The 22670-nt window shown below is 34.2% G+C and overlaps 1 protein-coding gene and 1 non-coding gene across 2 annotated transcripts; both read left to right on the top strand.

Annotated features, from left to right (window-relative positions):
• Positions 1–34: 34 nt before the first annotated feature.
• TMEM167A (transmembrane protein 167A) lies at positions 35–20313 on the top strand. The gene is made up of 4 exons (XM_090278982.1): positions 35–107; positions 10164–10273; positions 14593–14627; positions 19224–20313. Exons 1-4 carry the CDS (start codon positions 105–107, stop codon positions 19292–19294), a joined length of 219 nt encoding a protein of 72 aa, XP_090135108.1. The 5' UTR covers positions 35–104; the 3' UTR covers positions 19295–20313.
• Positions 11900–12038, top strand: LOC150008633 (small nucleolar RNA U109). The gene has a single exon (XR_016511530.1). It is a non-coding gene; the product is annotated as a small nucleolar RNA U109 (small nucleolar RNA).
• Positions 20314–22670: the final 2357 nt, after the last annotated feature.

Below are 22670 nucleotides of genomic sequence, written 5' to 3'. Positions count from 1 at the left end.
TCCAACTGGAACGCCGGAAAGAAGAGAAGAGGAGGCGGGGCGTGCACGCCTTTTCCGCCCTGGGCCCGGAAGGGTGATGTGGCTGGGGCTTCGCCGGCCTCACTATGGTAAGAAACGGGGCGGTGGGCTCGTTGTTCAGCTTTCTGAAGCTGCTGGGATCCCGAACTAGGGCTGGAGGGGGACGGGGGGGGCGTTCGGCGGCAGCCCCAGGTTCGCGGGCCAGGGAGCCTTGTCACTAACTTGGTTCTCCGGGTGTTCGGAGGGTATACAGGCCCAGGAGCCATGTGGCCCCTGCACGCCCAAATGGGGAGAACCAAGGCCAACCACCCAAGGAAGACCCCATGGTGGCAGAGCCCGTTCTGTTCCGCAGAGACCACTTTCTTGACTTGTTAAGAAAAAATGTGCTGGTTTGGCTTAACCCGTCGGTTACATAGACTTTTAGTAGTCCTTGATCCTTTGAGCCATTACAGCTTCTGGAGTTTTCGCCGTCATTTTGAGTGTCCTTCCTACGCGCCTGATGGAGGTTTTTATTTCATAGTTGTCAAATAAGCCGCAAACTTCACACCTTAATTTTTACCTGTTGAGTTAGTGGCCTTTAGGCCTTTCCTACACGAGTCTCTCAATCTTGAAGATGCTATTTTACAAACTAGGTTTTAATGATTGAAGTTCTCTGCAGAAATGGTTTTTCTTCTACGAGTTTAATGTATTTGGAGTGGTGTCTGGCCTCAGGCCTTCCTCTCCTCCCCACATGTTATTAAGGTCGTATGTGTTATTTTGTGTTATTGCAGATCCCTTGGATAGTTTGGGTCTCTTAGAAAAGTTGGAAATAAGTCACAAAAGTTAGCAAAAGAAATGCTTATATCTCCAGGCTGAAAAAAGGAGTAAAGCCAACATGGCCAGAGGGCAGATGCAGTATCAGTAGTAATGATAGTACAGTCTCCCAAGTTTGTCAGAAGGCATTTTCCCTTTGTTAGGCAAAATACCAAAATCCTCTACTCCAGGCCTTCATGATGGATTTATGCAGTCCACCTGCCAAGTGGTGCAGTTGTGAGCACATTTGGAGTGAAAAGATGTCTGTCTTTTATTATAGTACAGAAAGCAACCATGATGCTGAAAATGCTATTCTATGTGGTAGTCTACCTGATAGCTGCCAAGCTTGTGCTCTCAGAAGTTCCTGCAGAATCCCATACAGGACAAAACCCTTAGTCATCGCAAACTCATTAATTGTTGCTTGCTTTATGCTGACTACTTTGGTTGTAGATGAGACTTAAAGTCAGTCTCTTCCCTGGAAAAATGTTTCACTTAAAGAAGAGATGGCAGTTTATGGCAGGTTATTCCTTCCTTGAACAAGGATATTCTCTAGCTTCTTTCCCCACCTCCCATATAATAGGCAGGATACACTTGTTCAGAAGGATTGTCATTAGTGAGCTGTTAATTAACTTAGAAAATATGGTTCCTTCAATTGAAATAGAAGAACTCTTAATTTTTGCATATCATCCAAGAAGCTAAAATTGAATTATTTTACTCTTAGTTCAGATCAAAGATATATTATTCTTTTCATCATTTTACTGTCTCAACGTCTAGTTAAAAGCAAGGTAGATAATGTATTTAAGATCAACAGTATTTAAACTGGCTGGCCATACTTGTTTTTTCAAAAGTAACAATAGTAGCTCTCATTTATTAGCACTTGAGTGGCTGTGTTTGAAAAATCAGTTTGCAAGCATTGTCTTATTTCATACCCACTTCTGAGTAGATGAAGGAAATCAGGGATGAGGAGAGTGATGTGCTTGGGGTTGCACAATCTAGTAGGTACTGAAGCCAGAACTTGAACTTATTTCAGTGTCCAGATGCCAGAAATCTTCATGCTGTTGTTAACAGAAACAACATAATACGGGCAAAAATACCTTAGTGATTTGTCGCTGTCAAATATAATGTGCCAGTCAGATAAGGCTGGATAATAGAAACAACTGCTAGATGGTTAATTTTTCATTCCTGCTGTGTTTCTATGAGCTTCGGATGTCAACATTGAGTTTGCACCTAAACTTGGTACATTTGTGAGTTACCAAGTGATAATGACTTAAATCTGAATTACCATATTTTAATGAATTCATTTTTTAAATGTTTCAAGGTCATAAAATGTTTATCAGCAGTAACAATTTACAACTATCAGAGCATAAACAGTCTGATAATTATACCACTTAAAAATTAATACTTTTAAGAATTTCAGAATGCCTTGTTCTTCCTAACATTTTATATCCTTCAAGATTCATCTCAAGTTTTAGCTCTTCCCAAAAAGCCTTTCCTGCCCCTTTATTTTTTGTACTCCTTTTAGGTTTCCATCTAGGCATCCATAGTCCTTGTATCCGAATAGCATAGCACTTACCACAGGAAAAACAGCAATAAGATGATACCTGTATTTCTCCCGTCTATGTAGAGAGTTCTTTAAAGTAGAGACTAGTTCCTTTAATTTCTACAACACAGTTCCAATTAGAGTTAGTACTCAAATGAATGAGAGTCAGAATATAAAGTCATGTAAGGCAGCTCAGTGTCTTTAAGACCTTCACAGTCCAGTAGGAAAGATTATTAAATAAGTGCATTCCATCCATGTGTTATCTGCTAATATGTAGAAAGACAATAATATAGGTAGTAGAAAGACCATGGGCTTTAGACTGAGCCATACAGGGTCAACTCATTCCCATTTCCGATCCTTTACTTGGTTAACCTAAGGATGTTTATCTTCACTTCTTCCTCTGGTGTATTAGGTGATTTACAGATATTTAATACAAACCCTTGAGAGTAGGAGCTATTGCCCACATTTTATAGTTAAACTGAGTATGAAATAAGGAGTGTGAAATGTTTACCTTCACCTTTTAGCAGAGAAAATATTAGCACATAAGTTCTAATGAAGCACAAGAAAGTAATTCTGACTGGGAACTACTTCAGAGACATCCTCAAGGAAGTAACACTGAGTTCTATGTTCAAAAGTGGTTACAGATTATTGAAGACATTATTAGCTAAAGCTAGACAGTGTTCTCTGCTCTTTAGATATAAATAAAGTAAATGGCAGTTATGGAGCCAAAGGTCATCAAGATGAATAGTGCTTGGAGACTGTGGCAAGAATGAAGTCAAGTAGCAGAGAAATGAGACTAGAAGGATCAGAAGCCAGATCTTCAGGGCATTTTTGTCATGCCAAGGACTTTGTGTTTTAATTGTATAGCTGGTAAAGACTTCAAGCAGGAAGAAGAATGGTGTGCGTTTTAGAAAACCAGTGTGTAGAGGGTATATTTAAATAGAGGAAGATTAAAATTTGGGAGACCGGTTTAGAAACAAATGCAGTGATCAGGTAGTAGTTGACTGAATGCCTCAACTCTTGACAGTAGTAGTTAGGTTAAAGGAAAGGTAAATAAAAAATCATTTTGAAGGTGCTTAGTGAGGGTTGATGAAGCACAGCTTCAGTTTGGATGGTTGATTGGATTGGAAGGAAATACTGATTTAAGCGCCTACTCTGCCAGGCATTTTACATTCAAGACTTAAATTAATAATGAAGTGCAGAAGGGTTAAGTGTCTTGCCCAAGATCACACTGCTTCTAAATAATGAAGCTGAGATTTAAACTTAACACCTCTGTCACCAAATCTTGTGCTCTTATTATACTGTAATGCCATTAATTCCAGACTGCAAGAAGAAAAGTTGTTATGCCTCATTGTTCAGGGACATTACTTAAAATGATCATTCTCATGCTACTGTTACTTTTATACCATTAACAAAAGGCATCAAAGTAGAAAGGCAAATATCTTCTTAGTATTATAAAAATAGTTTTGACGTCATAAACCTATGATAAGCTTCACTACACTATTGAAATCACTGCACTAGACTGATAGGAATCTGATGTGGATGTCGTCCTCTAGTATAACAGCTTATAATCTCAACTGCAAGTAAAAAGTACCAAGGAGCTTTGAGAAACTGTAGATGCCCAGCTAATTTAAGTCCCAATTTCTGAGTGTTAATTGTTTTTAAAAGCTCCAAATGATTCTAATGTATATCCAGGGTTCTTAACCACATTTGACTCAATGTACTTGGAAGCTTCTCTGTTATATCAGACTTTGTGTTTTCTGACCACATGGTCAGAGTAATTTTTTTCTAATAGGATTTGCACTTTTTCCTTCAGATATTTTCTCCATGTCAAAATAATTTATCAAGGACACGTGAAGCATTTATTTCTTCATTTAACTTTATTTATTATAGTTATATGTACTTTTTCCCTTATTAACACCTTTCACATCCTTGTTGCTTTATATTTAGATGAGTTGTCCATAAATTTAACAAAAACTAAGCAGCCCAAATACAGCAGTCACGTTGTATGTACCATGACAATGACAATGAGGTGAAAGTAAATGCAAATGACCACCAATGTGGCCAGTGGAGAACAGAGTTGAGATGTCTACTCTGGACTTTAGCTTTACTCGTAGCCATAAAAGTTATTAATTTTAAATGAAAAGTGTAAGTAGAGAAAGTCTCTACACTTTTGAAACAGGACCAGTGAAATCAAATGGCGATTTAGTCCAGCTCTCTCATTTTACAAGTGAAATTAAACTGTTGCGTATAGATGCTGATGTACCAAAATCAGATTTATACGCATATTTCATTAAATAATCCAGGTGTTTACTAGCCACCGGTTCTAAGAGAAGCTAATGTGCTCTTAACATTGAAGCATTAAGCAGTCCTGGTTTCTGGGTTTCAAAATAAACTAAGATAATTTGTATATTTGGTACGATATCAGTGCTAGCTTACAGTAAGCAGCAAAGGTTAAACTTATGTGCTAATAACACAAAAAGAAAATGTTAAATATTTCTGTGTATTAGTGAAAAATCTTTTCAGTCATCTGCAGTCACTTATTTTGAGTATTTCTGTGTGTATTTGCAGATTCACATACAGGCTTGCATTCCTGTATTTCCATATTTTCCATTCTAAGAGGTAATAGTGGTACATACAAATTTACAAGCACAAACTAGTTGGAAAATGCTGACCTGACCTAGATTTGTAAATGATAAATCGCTGACCCACTTTTCCAGTGCTGTATAGTTTTTATCACAATTAGGTCAGGAATGTCATTTCTGGGTTTCCTTCAATCCCCACAGAGGGATAAATGACTTTAGTTTTGTGTAAATGCAGTAGTTATTAAAACCAGTAAAATAGCTACTATTGGAAGTTATTAAAATAGAAATCTTTGATATTCAATTCTTGTTTAGAGGGAATTTCAGGTAAACTGAAAGAATTAAATATGTCAATAAAAATTTATTTCCCATATAGGAGACAGTCAATATGTGATGCTCCCAGATGGTGTTATGCATAAAGAAGGCCCTTAATTACAAATTAACAGTTTATTTTAATAATCTCCAAAATACATAAATAAGCTACGTGTAGCTTAAGTGATGTAGGAGTAACTTAAATACAGTTGACTTAAATTCTTAAGATTATCAACCAGTCTTTGAGCACTCTCTGGGCAAAGCGCTGTTTAGCATATTAATACATATATTTCTGCTGCTTTTCTCACCGTTTTCTTTGTTTGAACCTTTATACTGCTTGAATTTTTTTTCCCCTTTTGTCCCTCTGTTTCTGATGTTTTGGATGGTTTTACTTAGAAGTATTTTTATTTATACATCTAAAAACAAAACCCTATAAAACCAAAGTGTTTGTAGATGTGGTAGACAGAATGCCCCCCACCTCCCACCCACCCCCAAAACACCTGCAAGTATGTTATCTTATTATCTTACTTGGCGATAGGGACTTTGAATGATTGATTAGGAGTTTGGGGATGGGACAAGTAGCTTGAATTATGTGGGGAGGGGCAGTTTAGTCACAAGTATCCTTGTAAGAAGGGGGACAGAAGGGACATAGTCACAAAAGAAGTGACTGTAGAGGTCAGAGTGAGGAGGAGGAAGGGTTACTAGCCAAGGAATGCAGGCAGCCTCTAGAAGATGGAAAAGGCAAGAAGATAAATTCTTCTAGACCCTGCAGAAGGAACAAGTTGTCTTGTATTTTATAATTCCTTAGTTTCAGTGTACATTATTTAATGTTTAATACATGTAACTATTTATTAAAGTAGATAGCATGCCATTGTATAACCCCCTGGCATTGTCACAGAATTCACAGAATGTCCTGGAAAACTGGGTAAACCTGGGATTGGAGAATTGTTTGAGGTTCTAGAATTTCCTGCCAGCCAGCTTGCCCACTCAGTCATCCAGACCTCGTTAAGATATATATATATATCTTCTAAATTAGGTGGAGTCAGAACACACATTGTCCATATGCAAGCACCTTAAGGCTGGCTTCTTGGTAGAACTTTCTTTGAATTCCAGTTTATGATACAAATAGATTTAGATATCGAAAGAAAATTACCTCAGAGTTTCGTTTTACCCTACAACCTGGGCCCTTAACATAAGCATACTTGCTTCTTCCTTTTGGATTTTCCAAGTATCATTAACAAGTAAATATATATGCAAAGGAGTATATGAAGACTTCTCTTGAATAGTTAAAACAAAATATTCAGCAGTCTAATCACTTGTTTTTAAATAGCCTGCATTGTTAATTTGGAACCTTAAGTATGCTCTTGCATTTGTTTAAATGTTATTTTCAGTCGTTTTCAAGTTCCTGTTCAGTCAGCGTTTGCAGTGGCTACTGAGCAATATTTTGTGTAATAGTCACAGGGGTGAATAAGAAAACCTCAGTAAAATAAAGGATGCAATTACAGACATTTTGGTAAGTGCTGTAATCGGCAGCTACGTGTGTAACACTCATGTACAAAGTTTCTGACTGCTGTGGAGGGTTGGGACAGGAGAGACTTCACAAAGGAGGTAACTCTTTGAGTTGAGGCCAGAAGTTTGAGTCAGTTCACCAGGCAGGCAAAACTAGATGGAAATGTGCAAAACTACAGAATACCTTGAAAAGGATTTCATGATTTAAAAGATCTGAAAAAAATTAAACACAGTAAATGAATTTTACTTATCACCTTTTTTATCATCTTTCCCTCTTTTGTGATCAAATATGCTTCTCTTTTTCTTAGCTTCTTCCCTTTCTTTAAGAACACTTCCCTATTTAAAATCCCAGTTATTTTTCTGCAGAACAGGAACATCTGTTTCTTTTAACCCTGAGACTAAAAATTTGTATCAGAGACCAGCAGATGCTAAGCATTAAGAGGAATGTGTAGGTAGGCTAAGCAGTGGTAGACTAATGTTTGAAACACTCTTTAGACCAGTTTGAGTGCATCTAAAAGACTTTACCACCTAAGATTATTTGTTTAAATTTTTGGATCTGTAAACCCCAGGAACAAAGTTGTATGTATTATATATTGCATACTTGTAAATTATTTTCATTTGTAAATGGTTTCACATACAAATGTGTATAACACACCCCACTTCTTTAATAATAGGCATGGTTTTAAGTGCCTCTTAAAATCTTTTATTATGAAAAAATTCTAACATAACATAGGTAGAAAGAAGAATACAATGAAGCTTCATATACTCAGCATCTCATCAACCCACCACCTTCCACCACACACACTGGATTATTTAGAAACCAGTCCCAGACACCATATCATTTTAAGCATGTTTCTTTAACAAGACATTTCAGGGAAGGAAAAATAAACATTGTAAAATTGTGAATTTAGATACTCCATTAGGAAGATGATAAACCTACTTTGCAAATTTATTTTCCAGCCACTTTACTACATAAATCCTTTGCTTAATACAGTAAATCTGCATGTTATTCCCTAAACAAGCAAATTCCTGATTCTGTGGGGACCTTTTACATGTTTTTGTCTCTTGGAGCCTGCTCTCTATTCTTTGTCCATCTATTTGTAATAGCTCTTTCAAGGATTGATTCATTTCCTGCTCTCCTTGAAGCTTTCCTGACTTTCTTTTTGAAAACAGCACTTTTTGACAGCATGGCTCAATGGTCATATATGCTTGTGAGTTCCTATTTAGTTTTTTAAATATATATGTCTTAACACAATTATAACTGCTGTATGCTTCAGTTGTCTCATGTATAAAATAAGGTTATTATTAACATCACATATGAGGATAAATAAGGTAATCCAAAACAAGGACTCAGTGAATATCAATTGTTGTTGTGTGATTAGCTTTTGTAAAGTCCTAGAGTAAAGGAATCATGCTATGTATTTTTTTAATCCCATGTCTAGCCTCATACCCCAGAGTAGATACTAAATACATATTAGGTTGGCTGCAAGGAAATATGTGCTTTATATTTCATGAGCTTATTATCAAATACTGTATTCATCAACATGTTCATACACATGTTCAAAATATCTTTGAAAGGTAAATGTTGTGTTTCCTATCTAGAATTCATCGTGGGTTCATTCATTAATTTCTTTCAAGTTATGAAATGTATATCACTTGCTTTCACATATGCAAAATTAAAATCCAATTCAATTAAAAACCAAAGCATATTAAACTTTAACCTTGCTATATCAATGAAGAAATTATTTCCATAGAAAACAACTGTTAAAATAATACAAAAGGTTTTTTGTTTATCTTTTTTAGACCACAAAACTAACACCCAGAAAATTTGAGAAATTCAGAAAAGTTGAGAATTAGGTTAAAAACCTTCCACAGATAAACACTGGATTCTCCCCTCTTCTTTCCGTAAAGGTTTACAAAGCTAAAATATTATTGTGAAGGGGGAAAAAAAGGCATGCTGCTTTTCCTGCTACTTTGCATTGTATATAAGCATTTTTTGTCCTTCAGGATATTGGTAAATAACATGACAGTTTTAAAAAATGTTTTGAATAGTTTATAAATATTCTAAAAATGTATGTATCAAAGGTTTTTAAAATTTACAGTATTTGAAAAGGGCTAGTTCTTATTAGGTCTCCTGGCTATTTTTTAATTTATTTTTTCACATGAACTTCAAAATCAGTTGCCTATTTCAAAATAACTCATTGGTATTAGGTTCACTTTAAATTTACAGATTAGCTATATGATGTTGTCTTCCAGTGTAAGAACCCAGTATGCCGCGTCACCTACTTCTGTGTTCTTTGGTATGTTTTAAGGTTTTATCAGTTTTATTCTTTGATGCTAGTGTTGTGAATCATTTTAAGTTTATTCCTAGATAGTTTATTATAAATGAAGGCTATTTTTTAAATATTTTAATTATGTACCCAGCCACCTTCCTTAATTCCCTTATGATCTATAATTATTTTTCAGTACATACTTTTGGTCTTATTATGTATACAGTTTAACTTCTGCACTTTTATTTTATTCAACCATTCCTTATTGAGCTCCTACTATGTGTCAGGTGCATAGTCAGGTGCTGGAGATTGAGTCTGATAAGACAATGTCCACGCATCAGGGATGAGTTATATTACTGTGTAATGTATAACAGTTTACTATGGATACAGAAAGAACAGTTCTGTATATCATAGGAGAGGGGAGGCAGATGAGTTTATGAAGACATTCTGGAAAAGATAATGCTTGAGCTGAATTTTATATAGAGCAAGTCCACCTTCATTTTACTTTGACTGGAAACATGATTTCCTGTGATTCCTTTAAGTTGTTGTTGTTTTTTTGAAGAACTTCTAAAGAATCAGCAGTGCTTTTCTTTCACCAAAACTGAATAACCTAATATGAATCAGCACATGGAACATGATTACTTAAAATTAAAACATTCTTATCCTAAAAGAATTTCAGAGTTGGAAGAAACTTTAGCGAACATTTAATCTATCTCCCTACTCTCTACCCAAAGACTTAGAGAGAGGCTAATGATTTGACTAAGGTCATAGCCAGCTACTGGCCAAGCTTAGAGACTCGCATGTCCCACTCGTAGTCTGGGCCTCCAGAACATTTATATTAATTACATATTGATTCAGTTTTGGTGAGCTGTCTTGGATTCATGGCATTTTTGGTAGTGTTTTTAAAGTTGTTGAATTTAGAATTTTTGTTACATTTTCTCCCTTCCTTAGCCCAAAAAATGAAGAAGAAAGAACACTCTCAGAATCCCTCATTACTGTATCTTGGTTGTAGATATTCTTAGACATGTCATTCTGTTTGCCTTTTTGAGAAAAAAGTATGATTCTTTATATGGACTTGTCTAGCATGTTTTACCTATGCAGTTTTTCTTTTGATACTAATTTTTCTTTTTCTCTTTTTAGTCTGCCATTTTCAATTTTCAGAGTCTGTTGACTGTAATCTTGCTGCTTATATGTACCTGTGCTTATATCCGATCCTTGGCACCCAGCCTCCTGGACAGAAATAAAACTGGGTATGTTACTCATGATGTCTGATCACCCAAATTAGTTCTTATAGCCATTGAATATAAATTAATGTAAATGTCATTAAACAATTTAATTTCTATATGTAACTTAGTTTCAAAGTGATTTGATATTATGTTCTTTCTCCATTTTAAAAATCTAAAAACTTTATATTCACAGAATCTTATTAAATAAAAAAATGAATATCAGAAGTGACCTGAAATTTAATATACTGAAGAAAATGTGTATTTAAAAAGATACTACAGGTATTTTTTCTGGGATTAAGAGAACAGAATAATTAACAAAGTTGCTTTTCACATTTTGAAAGCCTTAAACAGTTTGTAAGCATTGTGTCCATAATAATAATAATATAGACATTACCTCTAATCCAAGACTGCTCTAATCATATGAACTCCCTGTCTATCATAAATTAAACATCTTTGAAGAACTTTATTTGGCTTACTTAAACAGTAGTGAAAAATAAGTCTTGGACATTTCACATCCTTTTTAATTATTAGGTTCATACCCAAAAATAATCTTGAGCTTAATATCATAATACACAGAATTAAATTTTAAAATGCCACATTCATAATACAAAAATACATGTTGAATTTTACCAAAAGGAAGACATTAAAAAAGCTCATGTGGTAAAAGCTATGTTTTCTTTGCCTTACATATTTATTAATTTCTATGAATAATTGTCTTAATCTTTCCTTGATAAGAGCCTGTACCTCACTTAGTGAATTTAAGAAATAAAAAGATGAAATAATTATAGGAATAATTATCTCTGGCATCTTTTTTTGTTTTTAACGGGAAGGAGAAGGCCAAGGATCCTGCAAGGTCAAACACTTCCACTAATGAAAGGTCCTGCAAGAGGCCAGGTGGTAGATAGTCATCTATGAGAATAATTTCTGCTCTCTTTCCTTCATTTCTATTCTATCTTTGGAGTCATGGTTAATATTTACTCAAACATTCTATTATCTAAATCATTTGGGGTTTTGTTGTTGTTTACTCTTTCTTCCTTTTTATTTCCTAGGGTTGTTTGAATATGTGTGTAAGAATAAATACAACTCTAACCAGTGTAAAAGAATAAATACAACTCCAACCAGTGTAAAAGAATAAATATAACTAACCAGTTTTGAAAATTGAAAGTCAGTAATCCTGTTCTAATAAACTGATAATCTGTTTCTCTTGGTCTGAAGAATTTAATTTACTGAAGTTGAAAAGAAATGCTAGTTGTCCGTTTTTTGACAATGCCACACCCTTTTTAGACTTTGTCTGCTCGTCATTCCACCTTTTTTTCTGAACTCCTGTTGCACTTAATCTTCATTCAATTTAATACTTGGTCTGTTTGTTGAAATTACATACTTGTATTTGTTTATTACTTGTGTGTGGTGTGAAGTCTTTTTACCCAACCAGTTTTATTTCTTCCTTTCCTTTCTCTGTAACCCCAGAGAAGCATACAGTTAAAGTATATGGTAGAAACCAGTAACCGCTCTCATTGATCAGTTGCTTGGAATTGTAATATAACATATAACATCTGTCTAATAAGATAACTTATGCCTGTTTCATTAAAGAATAATCACATACTAGTACAGTAGAATATACTTTATTGATGCTATTATGAAGAAAGTAGATTGCATGTGGAAATAATGTCTGCTCCTTATTACTTTGGGAGCAGGACTATATCCATAACATGCTACATTAAAAAAAGGAGTTCTCAGGGCTGCCAACCTTACAGTAGAGGTTGAGTAGTAATATATTTCTTCTACATAAAAGCACAAAGAAATAGCTACCTATTTTTACATTTAAAGTATATACTGATACAATCAACTCTTCGAAAGCTTTTGTTTAAAAAAATTTGTTTCTGTTTGAGCACCATTTTATTTTGACTTGTATATAAGAGATATTTCTGTATAAGAAATGTATATGCTATTGTGTTTTTTTGGGGGGGGGTTGCTACATGAGGCTCATCATAAATTATTAGAGTGAGTATTCCATACTTAAGTGAGTTCTTGATTGCTTTACTGTTGAAAATAAGTTAATTTTTTTGCTGCTTCACATAATATAGAAATAAAAAGCAGCAGAAAAAGATTGCTACTTTGTCTTGTTTTCTATTTTCATAGACCTAATAGCTTTACTAGCAGATATATTTATTGGCTTATAGCCATAGAAACTAAGCAGCGTAATTGTTTGAGTTTTTACCAACTATTAAAATTCCTGTGTTTTAATAAATACCATTTGCAATATTACAGAAGTATGTGTAAGTAACGTAAAAAAGGCCAGAGTAGTACTAGTACATCTCTTAGTGGCCAAGGTGGGGATTTGTGTTTTTTTTTTTAATTTAGATAGCTTTTAATATGCTAACTTTGTTGTTCCAACTTTCTGATAATACTTAATAGAATATTAGAACTGAAAAGACCTTTACTGATCTTATGGTTTCATATTGTGTTCTGTGGGAATTCAAGCTTTCGGGTGTCCTGCCTGAGTCCTTCAACCAGAGTAGCTTTAAATCAGTAGTGCTTATTATAATCAATAGGTTTTTAGAATCAAGGAACCATGGCATTACAAATCACTAACCAATTGCCTTCCATTTTTTGATGAAATATAAGTCAGTTTTCAGTGATATCTGGAACTATTGTCAACCTGTGCGTTTAGCCTGTGTGTGTGACTTGAACACAGCACGTTAGTCACTATTCTAAAGACTTTCTGTTTAATATCAGTAACTCATTTAATCCTTATAACAACCTTGTTGAGTGCGGAATGCTATTAAAGAAGTAAAGTAAGTTGCTCACAGTCATGTAACCAATTCAGTAGGATTGAATTTAGGCACAGTCTGGCTCTGATATATATAATCTCTCACTTTCTAGATTTTTACTTTAGCTGGAAGCAGTCCATTAAATGTTTATGGATAGAAAAACACTTTCAAAAAAAACATTACTTTCAAGAGTATACATATATGGTTTGTCCTTTGATTATTATAGTAAAATTATTTCACCTGTCAGAATGTTCATATTTCAAAATAACTTCTATTTTTACTCATTTCATTTAATCTGAAGTAAGAGACTTTGTTTTGAGGGCAAGAAGTTATTATACTTCAGAGGAGGAACCTATATAGAACTTCATTGAGCCAGTGTTTCTTTCAGTCTTAATCATACTAATATAATTCATTAGCCAGCAGTCTCTTTAGGCAAGAGCAGTGAAATATAAATTTCCCTGGAATTTAAGTATTATGACTTTATTATGCCAGTCTTAATTTGTACAATAAGCAATGTTAATTTATCTTGATTTGTAACTATGCATAACACCATTTATTATTATTTTCTGTGAAACGAAAATATGTTTTATGTCAAATAAGAGATGTATCCATATCGTCGGCAGCCGTCCGTCTCGAGAGACGATGGTGTAGCTTCTTAAGAGTCTATCTGCACTGCCGAGAATGGCTGTGCAGTCCGACTCGGGAGTGACACGGTATCTGTCTCCTCCCGTGTTGAATCGACATCTTGCGATGACGTTGGAGTGTCCTTTCCAGTGAAGCTGAAGCTACAGAGCCTGGGCAGGGTGATATGGAGGGTCTGCTGTTGCCCATGCAGCAGACCCCCCCTCTCTTCGCAGCTGAAGGGTCCAAGGGAAAGACGGAGTCAATACAGCTTGGCTTCAGGTGCGCCGCAGGAGTTGCCGGTGTTGACTACAACGTCAAACCGCCTTAGGGACTCCGGCTCCGGATTTTCTGTCGGGGTTTACTCCCTTAGCCTTTCCCCTGAAGAGGTATGCCGCAAGGCAGCGGAGGTTTTTTGGAGTCAGAGTTTTCCTTCTCTGTGTATCCATATAATATGTATTTAATTCATAATCAATTATAGAATTGAAATGGGCATCTTCATCTTTTTATTTCCAGAATGTTTTAAATCCCATATTTAATTAACTCATACAGTGTTCCTAAACGAGGGTTTTTTACTTAAATTAAAAACATAGGCACATATTTTTATATTCTTCCTTATTGAATGACATAGTTATACATGTGCTATCACTGGAGTTTATGGTTATACATTATTTAAATACAGAGCTACATTTTTTAAAGTCAAAATAGTAAGTTCTTGTGCAGTTTTTTGCCACTTATATTAATTTGCCCTAGGTTTAATCTGTGACAACACATACGTTTCAGTTAGTAACGGTTTACGTACATTGATGGTTGATAAGTTATCCTACGTAAGTGACTCGACAGCGAACAAATTTCAGTTTTGAAGCTAGTATAATGAATTACCTCTATGATACTGAATGCTTTTTCTTTTCCAGCAATCAATAGCTACTTTTTCTTTTTTATTCTATGCAGATTGTTGGGTATATTTTGGAAATGTGCCAGAATTGGTAAGTGTTTCTGTATAATCTTCATCATTTCTTCAACTGTAAATTGTCGGCAATTTACTTATGTCCTATTCAGCCAAATCAAGTGTCAGTTCTTAAAGTGCAGGCTTCCTAATATTCTTCAATTTTTCAAAAGTTTGATAAATTCTACCAAATTTTCTTTCTTATGCTATTTAAAGCTAGAGTTGGTGGGTACCCCATGATACTTATTAGCAGGGAGATGGAAAATACGAGAAAAGTCTCCCTTGAAATTTAGATATCAATTACCATGCATTCCTGATTTTGAGACTATTTCAAACAAGCATGTATAATTTTATGTTCATATGCTTATACTAGAGAGCATATTTTTCTGTATAATGTGTACCATCTTGATAACCAAGGATGAATTTCCCATCAATGAAAGGCATGGTGGGCTACTGTCTAAACATAATCATTTTATTGCTTTATGCTAAGTTGTAGAATGTGATTTGTTGCTTTTAGAAAACAGTAACATTTGTCTGTTAAACCGATGTGGTCATAGTTGAGCTTTATTCTGATTGATTGAAGTTAACATAAATGTGGTTATCTTTTAACTTTTCATAAGATGAGTAGTATCTTAAGTGTATTTATGTTTAAATAATATACTCTTGTCCCATATTCCTATATATATAACATTTAGCATAATGCCCAGCAGCACGTAGTAAACTCTCAAATGATGGGCAATGAATGAATTGAAATGTATTGCTGTAATTCACCAGCACTCTTGAATAATAGATTATATACCCTTTTTAACATGCCTTGTTCCAAACCTACTTCAGGGCATTTATACTATTTCTTGTTGTCTTTTGAATAATTTACATGACCCCCTCAAAAAAAAATGATTTTTATACTCTTCTTCTAACACTGAATTTATACAGAACTATTTTTTTCTTTCATAAGGTGTGAGGCTTTCATAATGAAGGAAATAATCTAGTTAGCTAATCTGACAACTGCCTGAAATTCCCTAATTTCTTTAAATAGGATGGAAAATTTAAGAATCATCTCCTTTAGATAAGCTGTGTTCCCTTTAGAGTATTATATTTTATTTTGGTTGTCACTTGTCAGAGATGTGGAAAATTTAGAAGTTGGTCCATAACAGGAAACAATTAATTAAAGATTAAAAAATACAAAAAATAAAATAAAATACAACCTAAACTATTAAAATATTTACATTTTTTTTCTAAAGAAGACCTGAGAATTTATATAATATATCTAAAGCTAATTATAGATATAACCTAATCTTCGCTAAGCATTAATTATAGGAGTTTCAAATTCTTTAAAGCATCTTCTAAGTTTCATGTCGTTAACATTGAAATAACTTTGAGAGAGCACCTTTTCTTCCCAGAGCTTTTAATGGTAGGCATGGCCTATTCATGATGGAAGTTGTAAGAATAATACTAAATTATCTAGAAGTCTTTTTTAAACCTGCTAGGATGAGATTAATGATCCCTTGGCCTTTTAGGTTTCTTCCTGTAGAAAATAATAGTATAATCACAAAGAACTTCACAGAAAAATACCTCTTTCAGGACCCTCATTCTAATATATTGTTTATTGAAAGAAACATCTTTCAGAGAATTCAGTGTGCTTTTAATATGTTAAACTGTTCTTCCTTAGAGTTCTTGGTCAGACTTACTATATATCTCTTACATGTCTTGTTGCAAAAGGAGGGGTTTTTTTTTGGTAAGAAATATTATTGACCTTAGATTGGTGAAGCACAGACATAGCCTAGATAAGTGGTCATCAATCAGGCGATATTTGACAATGTCTGGGATGTTTTTGATTGTCACAACTAGAGTGGGGATATATATACTAGCTATATATATATGTCAAGGATGTTGCTAAACATCCTGTGATGCATACGGCAGCCCCTTCCAACAGAATTAGCCCAAAATATCAGTAGTGCTAAAGTTGAGAGTACCCAATCTAGATTTACAGAACTTTGTGGTGCAGACTTATGTGGCATTCAGTTATGCTCAGCAGCTGCAAGCCCTTAAATAACAAGAAATCTTAAGTACTTTCAAAAATAACCAAAAGAGAAAAGTAGAGACAAAATAGCACCCCCATGGCTAATGCTGATAGCTAATGGTAAATGCAAATATATATATAAACCAAATTGTTTGGTTCAGAGCCAAGTCACCCAGAAGAAGAAATAATATTGTCAAGGAACAAAGGAGTAAGAATATCTCAAGTAAACCTATAAGAAAGAGCATAATGGAAGAGCAAGACAGTTTGAAGGAATAGAAAGAATATGTATTAGAGTAATTCTAAATATTCATTGGTAAAAATTTAAAAAGTGTGGAGTTAGGAGGCTGAGCTCTCATCTCTATTAAGTTGCTAGTTCAGAAATAAAATATTAAGGTACTGTAAATCCATTTCATATAATAAGAGAAGTACAGCTTCATTCATTAGCCAACCCAGGTAACTCTTGTTCACAATTGTTACTTGAAAGTTATAGCTAAAATTACAGGATAGCTAGTTTGTAGCTTTCTTAATGCTTTCCTGTAGTCTCATCTATTTTTATGTCTTAATTATAACATACCTTTTCTTTTTATTTAAAAAAGTATTTTTATTTTCCTCTCTTGACTACATTAATGTCATAGGTTAAATAGTCCAGTTAAAGTATTCATTCTAGCCAATTATATAAAAGCAATAGCTTTTCATTTTGGCCAAGTGGCTTAGAAAATACTGATGCTAATATACTGCTTCCTCAAACGCATGCTCCTCTTACCTTGACACAAAATACATCCCCAAAGAAAGGATGCAATTTTAATGGAAAAAGGCCCAGCCAGATCATCTTATGTTACACATCACATTACAGCAACTGTTTCACATTCACTTATACATAACCAAGACCAGACAAGAAGTAACATTGTTACCCAAGTTCAACCAAAGATGTTTAAGTCTACCACATGGTGATCTCTTTTAAGAAAATTAAAAGCAGGAAAATGAAACCCATATGTAAATTACAGCATTCTAAGTTGGAGGATGAGGAAGAAAACTTCCTCAAAAATTAATTTCCAGCAGATGGAAAATTTAGGACAATCTTAATTTCTTTTTTAAGTGTTTAATAAGACTATTGGACAAGGAGAGTTTCTAATCCCAGTAAGAGTGACAGGCTTGCTTATGTAATCCACCTGAAATGTATGTCGAAATGAGGAGTTTTTCTTGTTTGTTTTTAATTTTTTAAATAACTTCAGTTTTCTTACCACCAAGGGAATTAGCATTGCTTAAAAATGATAACCCAAGGAGATTTTTAGTTTTAAAGTTTTTATTTTCCAATTTAGAGATAGTGGTATTGTGAAAACACCGATCTCTCACTTTCTAGATTTTTCCTTTAGCTGGAAGCAGTCCATTAAATGTTTATTTTATTTGTATGTGTGTGATACCTTTTTTGAGTATTGTCATTGAACAGACACAAAGATATATGCTTATTAACAATATGACTGTGTGAGCTCAGTTGAGGATGTTAGTTGATAAGGGTGATCAAATTTGATGTTTTTCAGTGGTAGTTTACTGAACTTATTACTAAATGAAATAAGGAACTTAGTAGAAAAGAGCTGGTTTTAAACATCATAGAAAAACACAAGTGAGGGATGTATAAACCATAACTACTAGAGGGTACTGCTACATACCCAGCACTATTTCCAGAAATAGCACATCACTCTTCACACTTCCTTTTTTTTTTTCACTCTTCACCCTTTCTTATGTGTCCTCAAGACAGCACATAAATGCCTGATACTTTGTGGATTGTACAGCACAGCCTTGCAAATAAAATGAATTTGAGTTAGCACGCAACCACAAGATCTCTGTTTGTCTACAGACTATTTCAGAAGCCAAGTCCATGTCATGCAAAGGAAAGTCTCCCAAGTATAAACACTCCTTAAAAACATGTGAAAATTGACTTATGCTGAAGTGGTTAAGTTCTACATTTCTGACCCAGAGTAACCATACTCTAAAATATATAAAAGATTTGATATGAAGTCCATCTTAGAAATTGCTTTTTCTAATATGTTTTTATTAAGCATTTTATTTTATGTCCATTCTTGAAATGAAGTTTTACTGATTGCCCTCTGTATATTTTCATCCATGAATGCTTGTTTTTCCCTTTAAAAGTATCAGGAATTGCTACCAATGAGGAAAATAAATATGGCTAAAAATTGTATGTTGAATTTTTTTATGGGTGGAAATTTCCCTTTTTACAGAAAAAATTAAGCAATATTTCTTCGGCCTTAATTGAGTTTGACATCATTTCTCTTGGATCTGTATTCTTCATTATGTGTTGCATTTTTTAATAATCTGGGTTTACACAGCAGCACAGAAATGGCGCATTGAGGGTTTTCTAAGCTAATGAAAAGGAGGTGGTCTTAGCAATAAATTGATATATTTTAGGGCATTCTGTATTGTATTTGCTTTTATGTTGCATCTAGATCTCGTTTTGCCCACCCCCCAAATGTATGGCCTCATAAACAATAACTTAATCTTGATTCTTATGTATCCTTCTCCCATAGTAAATAATAACCAAATCATATGTATGTTAGCTACTCATTTAACCAACTTAAATATCTCCCTTGTTGTCAACAGGTGAACGGAAGAGTCCTTACGTTGCAGTATGCTGTATAGTGATGGCCTTCAGCATCCTCTTCACACAGTAGCTTGGAAGAATACCTGAATTTAATTTCCAACAGATTTCATTATAAAAAGGGGACTTATCTGCAGAAAATAATGGAAAGAATGGTTAATGTATCTCTGAACATTGAATGAGATAAATTTCCAGCTGCTGTTTGCTATTTCGTTATTGGACCAATGTTCTGTATAATTAGGGTGTAACTATTTAATACTCAAAGAGTTTGTAACAATCAATCTCCGTACTGTCACTACAATATTACATTCTGCAATTGTCATTTTGTTGTGTCTGATAACCAGTTTTTAGTGAGGTATCTCTAAGGCACATAGTAGAAAAAAAATTGGTAAATTATTCAGGTTTCACTGTGATTTGGAAGTAATCTGTCTTTATAGAATGAGATCGTATATTGGACTAGCTTTTTTATTGAGAAAAAAAGATTCAATTTTTGTTGATAAAGATTACATTTACATTTAATAATACTTGCTTTACCTCTGGCCATACCATTTTGAGCATTAACCAGAGTACCTCTCATCTTAATGAACTCTGTAGTTTATTACAAGTTTTTAAACTATTTATATAACAAGCCTGTGCAGTTCTAAGGAGGGTGATAAATGAGTTGTGAATTGAATAGTATTGGGAAAATGTTCATATTTAACATAAAAGGGTTTAGAATAGCTAACTGGTGTAGTAGCTTCTGCAGCCTCTCTGGTTAAGTGTGGATAAATGTCTTAAGCATAAATTTGACCAGCTGTCATTCTCTAAATAAAATTACATTTCTTAAAATGAAAACAGCAAAATAGAACAATTACAAAATAATAATCCTATGTGGTTTTTTTTTTGATATTTTAATTATCCTAAAATGCAAACTGTATTTTTGTTGTTTTTTAATACAGCACTTTGAATCTAGTTTATGTTTTGTCTGTCCACTTGAACTGGAACCTTTTATGTAACTTAGTAGGTGATGATAGTTTTTAAATCTCCTGATCCATCTACCGTGGCATAAGTGTCTTTGAGCTTTGATAATAAAGGAGGGCCTTCAGTAATTTTCATCTGAGCAAGAGGAACATGGGAATGTGACTTGCAAATTTTTCAATAGAGCATTATAAGTTTATGGTTCACACTTCCTAATATTCAACTGAAATTAAGTGAAAATTTCAAGGTCAAGAAGAACTTAAATATCTTAGCTAAAAAATGCCCATTATACATAGTATTAGATATTATTCTCAGCTGTTAATTACCTATAAGATAAAAAGAAAAAAAAATTTTTTAATGAGTCTGCTGGTAGCTCTTTATACGGAAACAAGATATAGAACTGAAAGTGACCTATTTTTAAAAATTAAACTACTTGTAAAGAATTATAGGAAACATTTAAGAAAAGCTTGGTATGCATTGCCTTTTAATTTTTTTCCTCAAAAGATAAAAGCTGCTGTAAACTGTCAATATATGTGTTTATTTTACATTTTTGGCTTATCTAAAGCTGATTAAAAATGGTATATTTTGCTTTAGACAGGGAATTAGGCTATGATGGTCATTTCTACTCTGAGCTGTCTCTTGGGCTTTGCATTAGGTCAAGGATTTTCAGGGTATCCCCAAAATAGTACCCTCTTATCACATGTATATGCAGAGTAAGTCACCTTTCTGGATCTAGTTTCTTAATAGTCATCTGTTGTCCAGCTCTGCTGCCAACTAGATTTTCCAAAAGCTATGACAACTAACTATATGCTACATGAATCTAATATTGTAAAAAAATGAATATTCTAGATAATTCTAAGACATTAATTTGGCATTTGGGGGGTTGTAGGTGGAAAATAGAGGATGAGATAATGTCTTTGGAAAATTTATGGTAATAGATAAAAGTTTGTACTCTATAGATTGTGGACAGGGTGGCAGGCAGCTTATTTCTGACCTCAGCCTTTCTGACCTTTTGAAACACAAGTTCTTTGGGAAGTGGCTGAAAGACAGGATTCTATTAATAAAAACAGCATTTTCTTTATTGTTTTCAAAGAGCTACCACTGAGTCCTATTCTAGAGCCCAAAAGGAAGTGTAGGTAGTTTTAAGCCCATGGAGTATTCAGATATTCCTTTTGTGGTCTTGGTGAGGTGGGAGGATTCAGGATCAATTTAAGCATCAGGTGGACTGCCTCTGTCACAGTCTTATTGAGGGGCTGGAGGGGATAACGGGCACTGAAGTCCACAGATAGGTTCAAATACTCTGCCTAACCTTCCTGGCTCCAGAATCTTGATTCCATCTCTTCTGGAATTTGTTTTGTGCTGATATTTAGGTCTTAGTTGGCCTCACCTGTGCCAATGGCAGGAGCATGTCTTCTTTCTAAGCAGTCTTAAAAGTTGTTCAATCAAAAGGCCATATAGTGTGTTGAATTCCTTCTGTGGCTTATAAAAGTTTAGATCAAGTCCAATGTCTTAATGCCTGCACTGCGGTGCCAGGCACTATCCTGAACGCTCTTAACATGTTCGACTTCAAAATAGACCTTTTATGCAAGGGATAATAGTAATACTTAATTTGTAATAGACTCTTTCATCTTAGAAATATTCAGACCAGTCTAGTTTTATCTTAGGACAAAATAGAAGTTTGAATGAAGTAACTTCTCCAGGTTTACGAAGTCAAAAATTAATAGAACATTGCCTGATTTTGTGAAAAGACCTAGAGCTTATAAGTAGAATATTTATATTTTAATATTCTTTCAAGAAGCATTTCTAGAGTGCATATGATATATCATCACTGAAGATAAACAAGTACATAATGTCTTCCCTCTATTTAGAAAGTAGTAGTGGGTGAGAGAGATGAAGTTCTTTATACAAAGTGTTATGTGATAGATAGCCTTTACTATTGAAATAATGCCAGGATTCTCAAAGAAAATAAAAGAAGGGTGACAACTCAGTCAGGGATATGAAATACTCTCCAAAGAAGCAATGCTCAAGCTGAATTTAAGAGCAATCTGCAAAAGCACTAGTGATATATTCCAGACTGTAAGTACCTAGCTTATGCCCCTTGGAGATGAGTAAGACAAGCCTAGAAAGGTGAGGAGAGATTAGATTCTAGAGTGTATCTTTCTCATCTATACCTACCTCAACATTTAAGTTGAATATGTGTTCCCTCCTGCTTGACCAAAAATTAAAATCTTCCTTGGTGTATATATAAGCAAGGTTGAATATATCTATGTTAACCTTAATTTAGCCTGGGAATAAAATAGTATGCTCACCAGAGATTCACCTGCTAAGTACATAAAGCCAGGGTAACCAGACAGGTCAAGTAATTTTAGGAACTCTTAAACAGCTATGATTGTTAAAACACAATCAGCTCAAGGAGCAAACATGGTTGCATTGTCTACATTTCCTGGGTATACAGAAGAGATTTCCAATAAGCAAGGACTTAATGTTCTTTT

Source organism: Furipterus horrens, unplaced genomic scaffold (genome assembly GCF_987537825.1).
Source record: "Furipterus horrens unplaced genomic scaffold, mFurHor1.1.pri manual_scaffold_5, whole genome shotgun sequence".
NCBI lineage: Eukaryota > Metazoa > Chordata > Mammalia > Chiroptera > Furipteridae > Furipterus > Furipterus horrens.
Note: the sequence above shows the minus strand (reverse complement) of the source record. Positions and strands in the feature narration are given on the sequence as shown.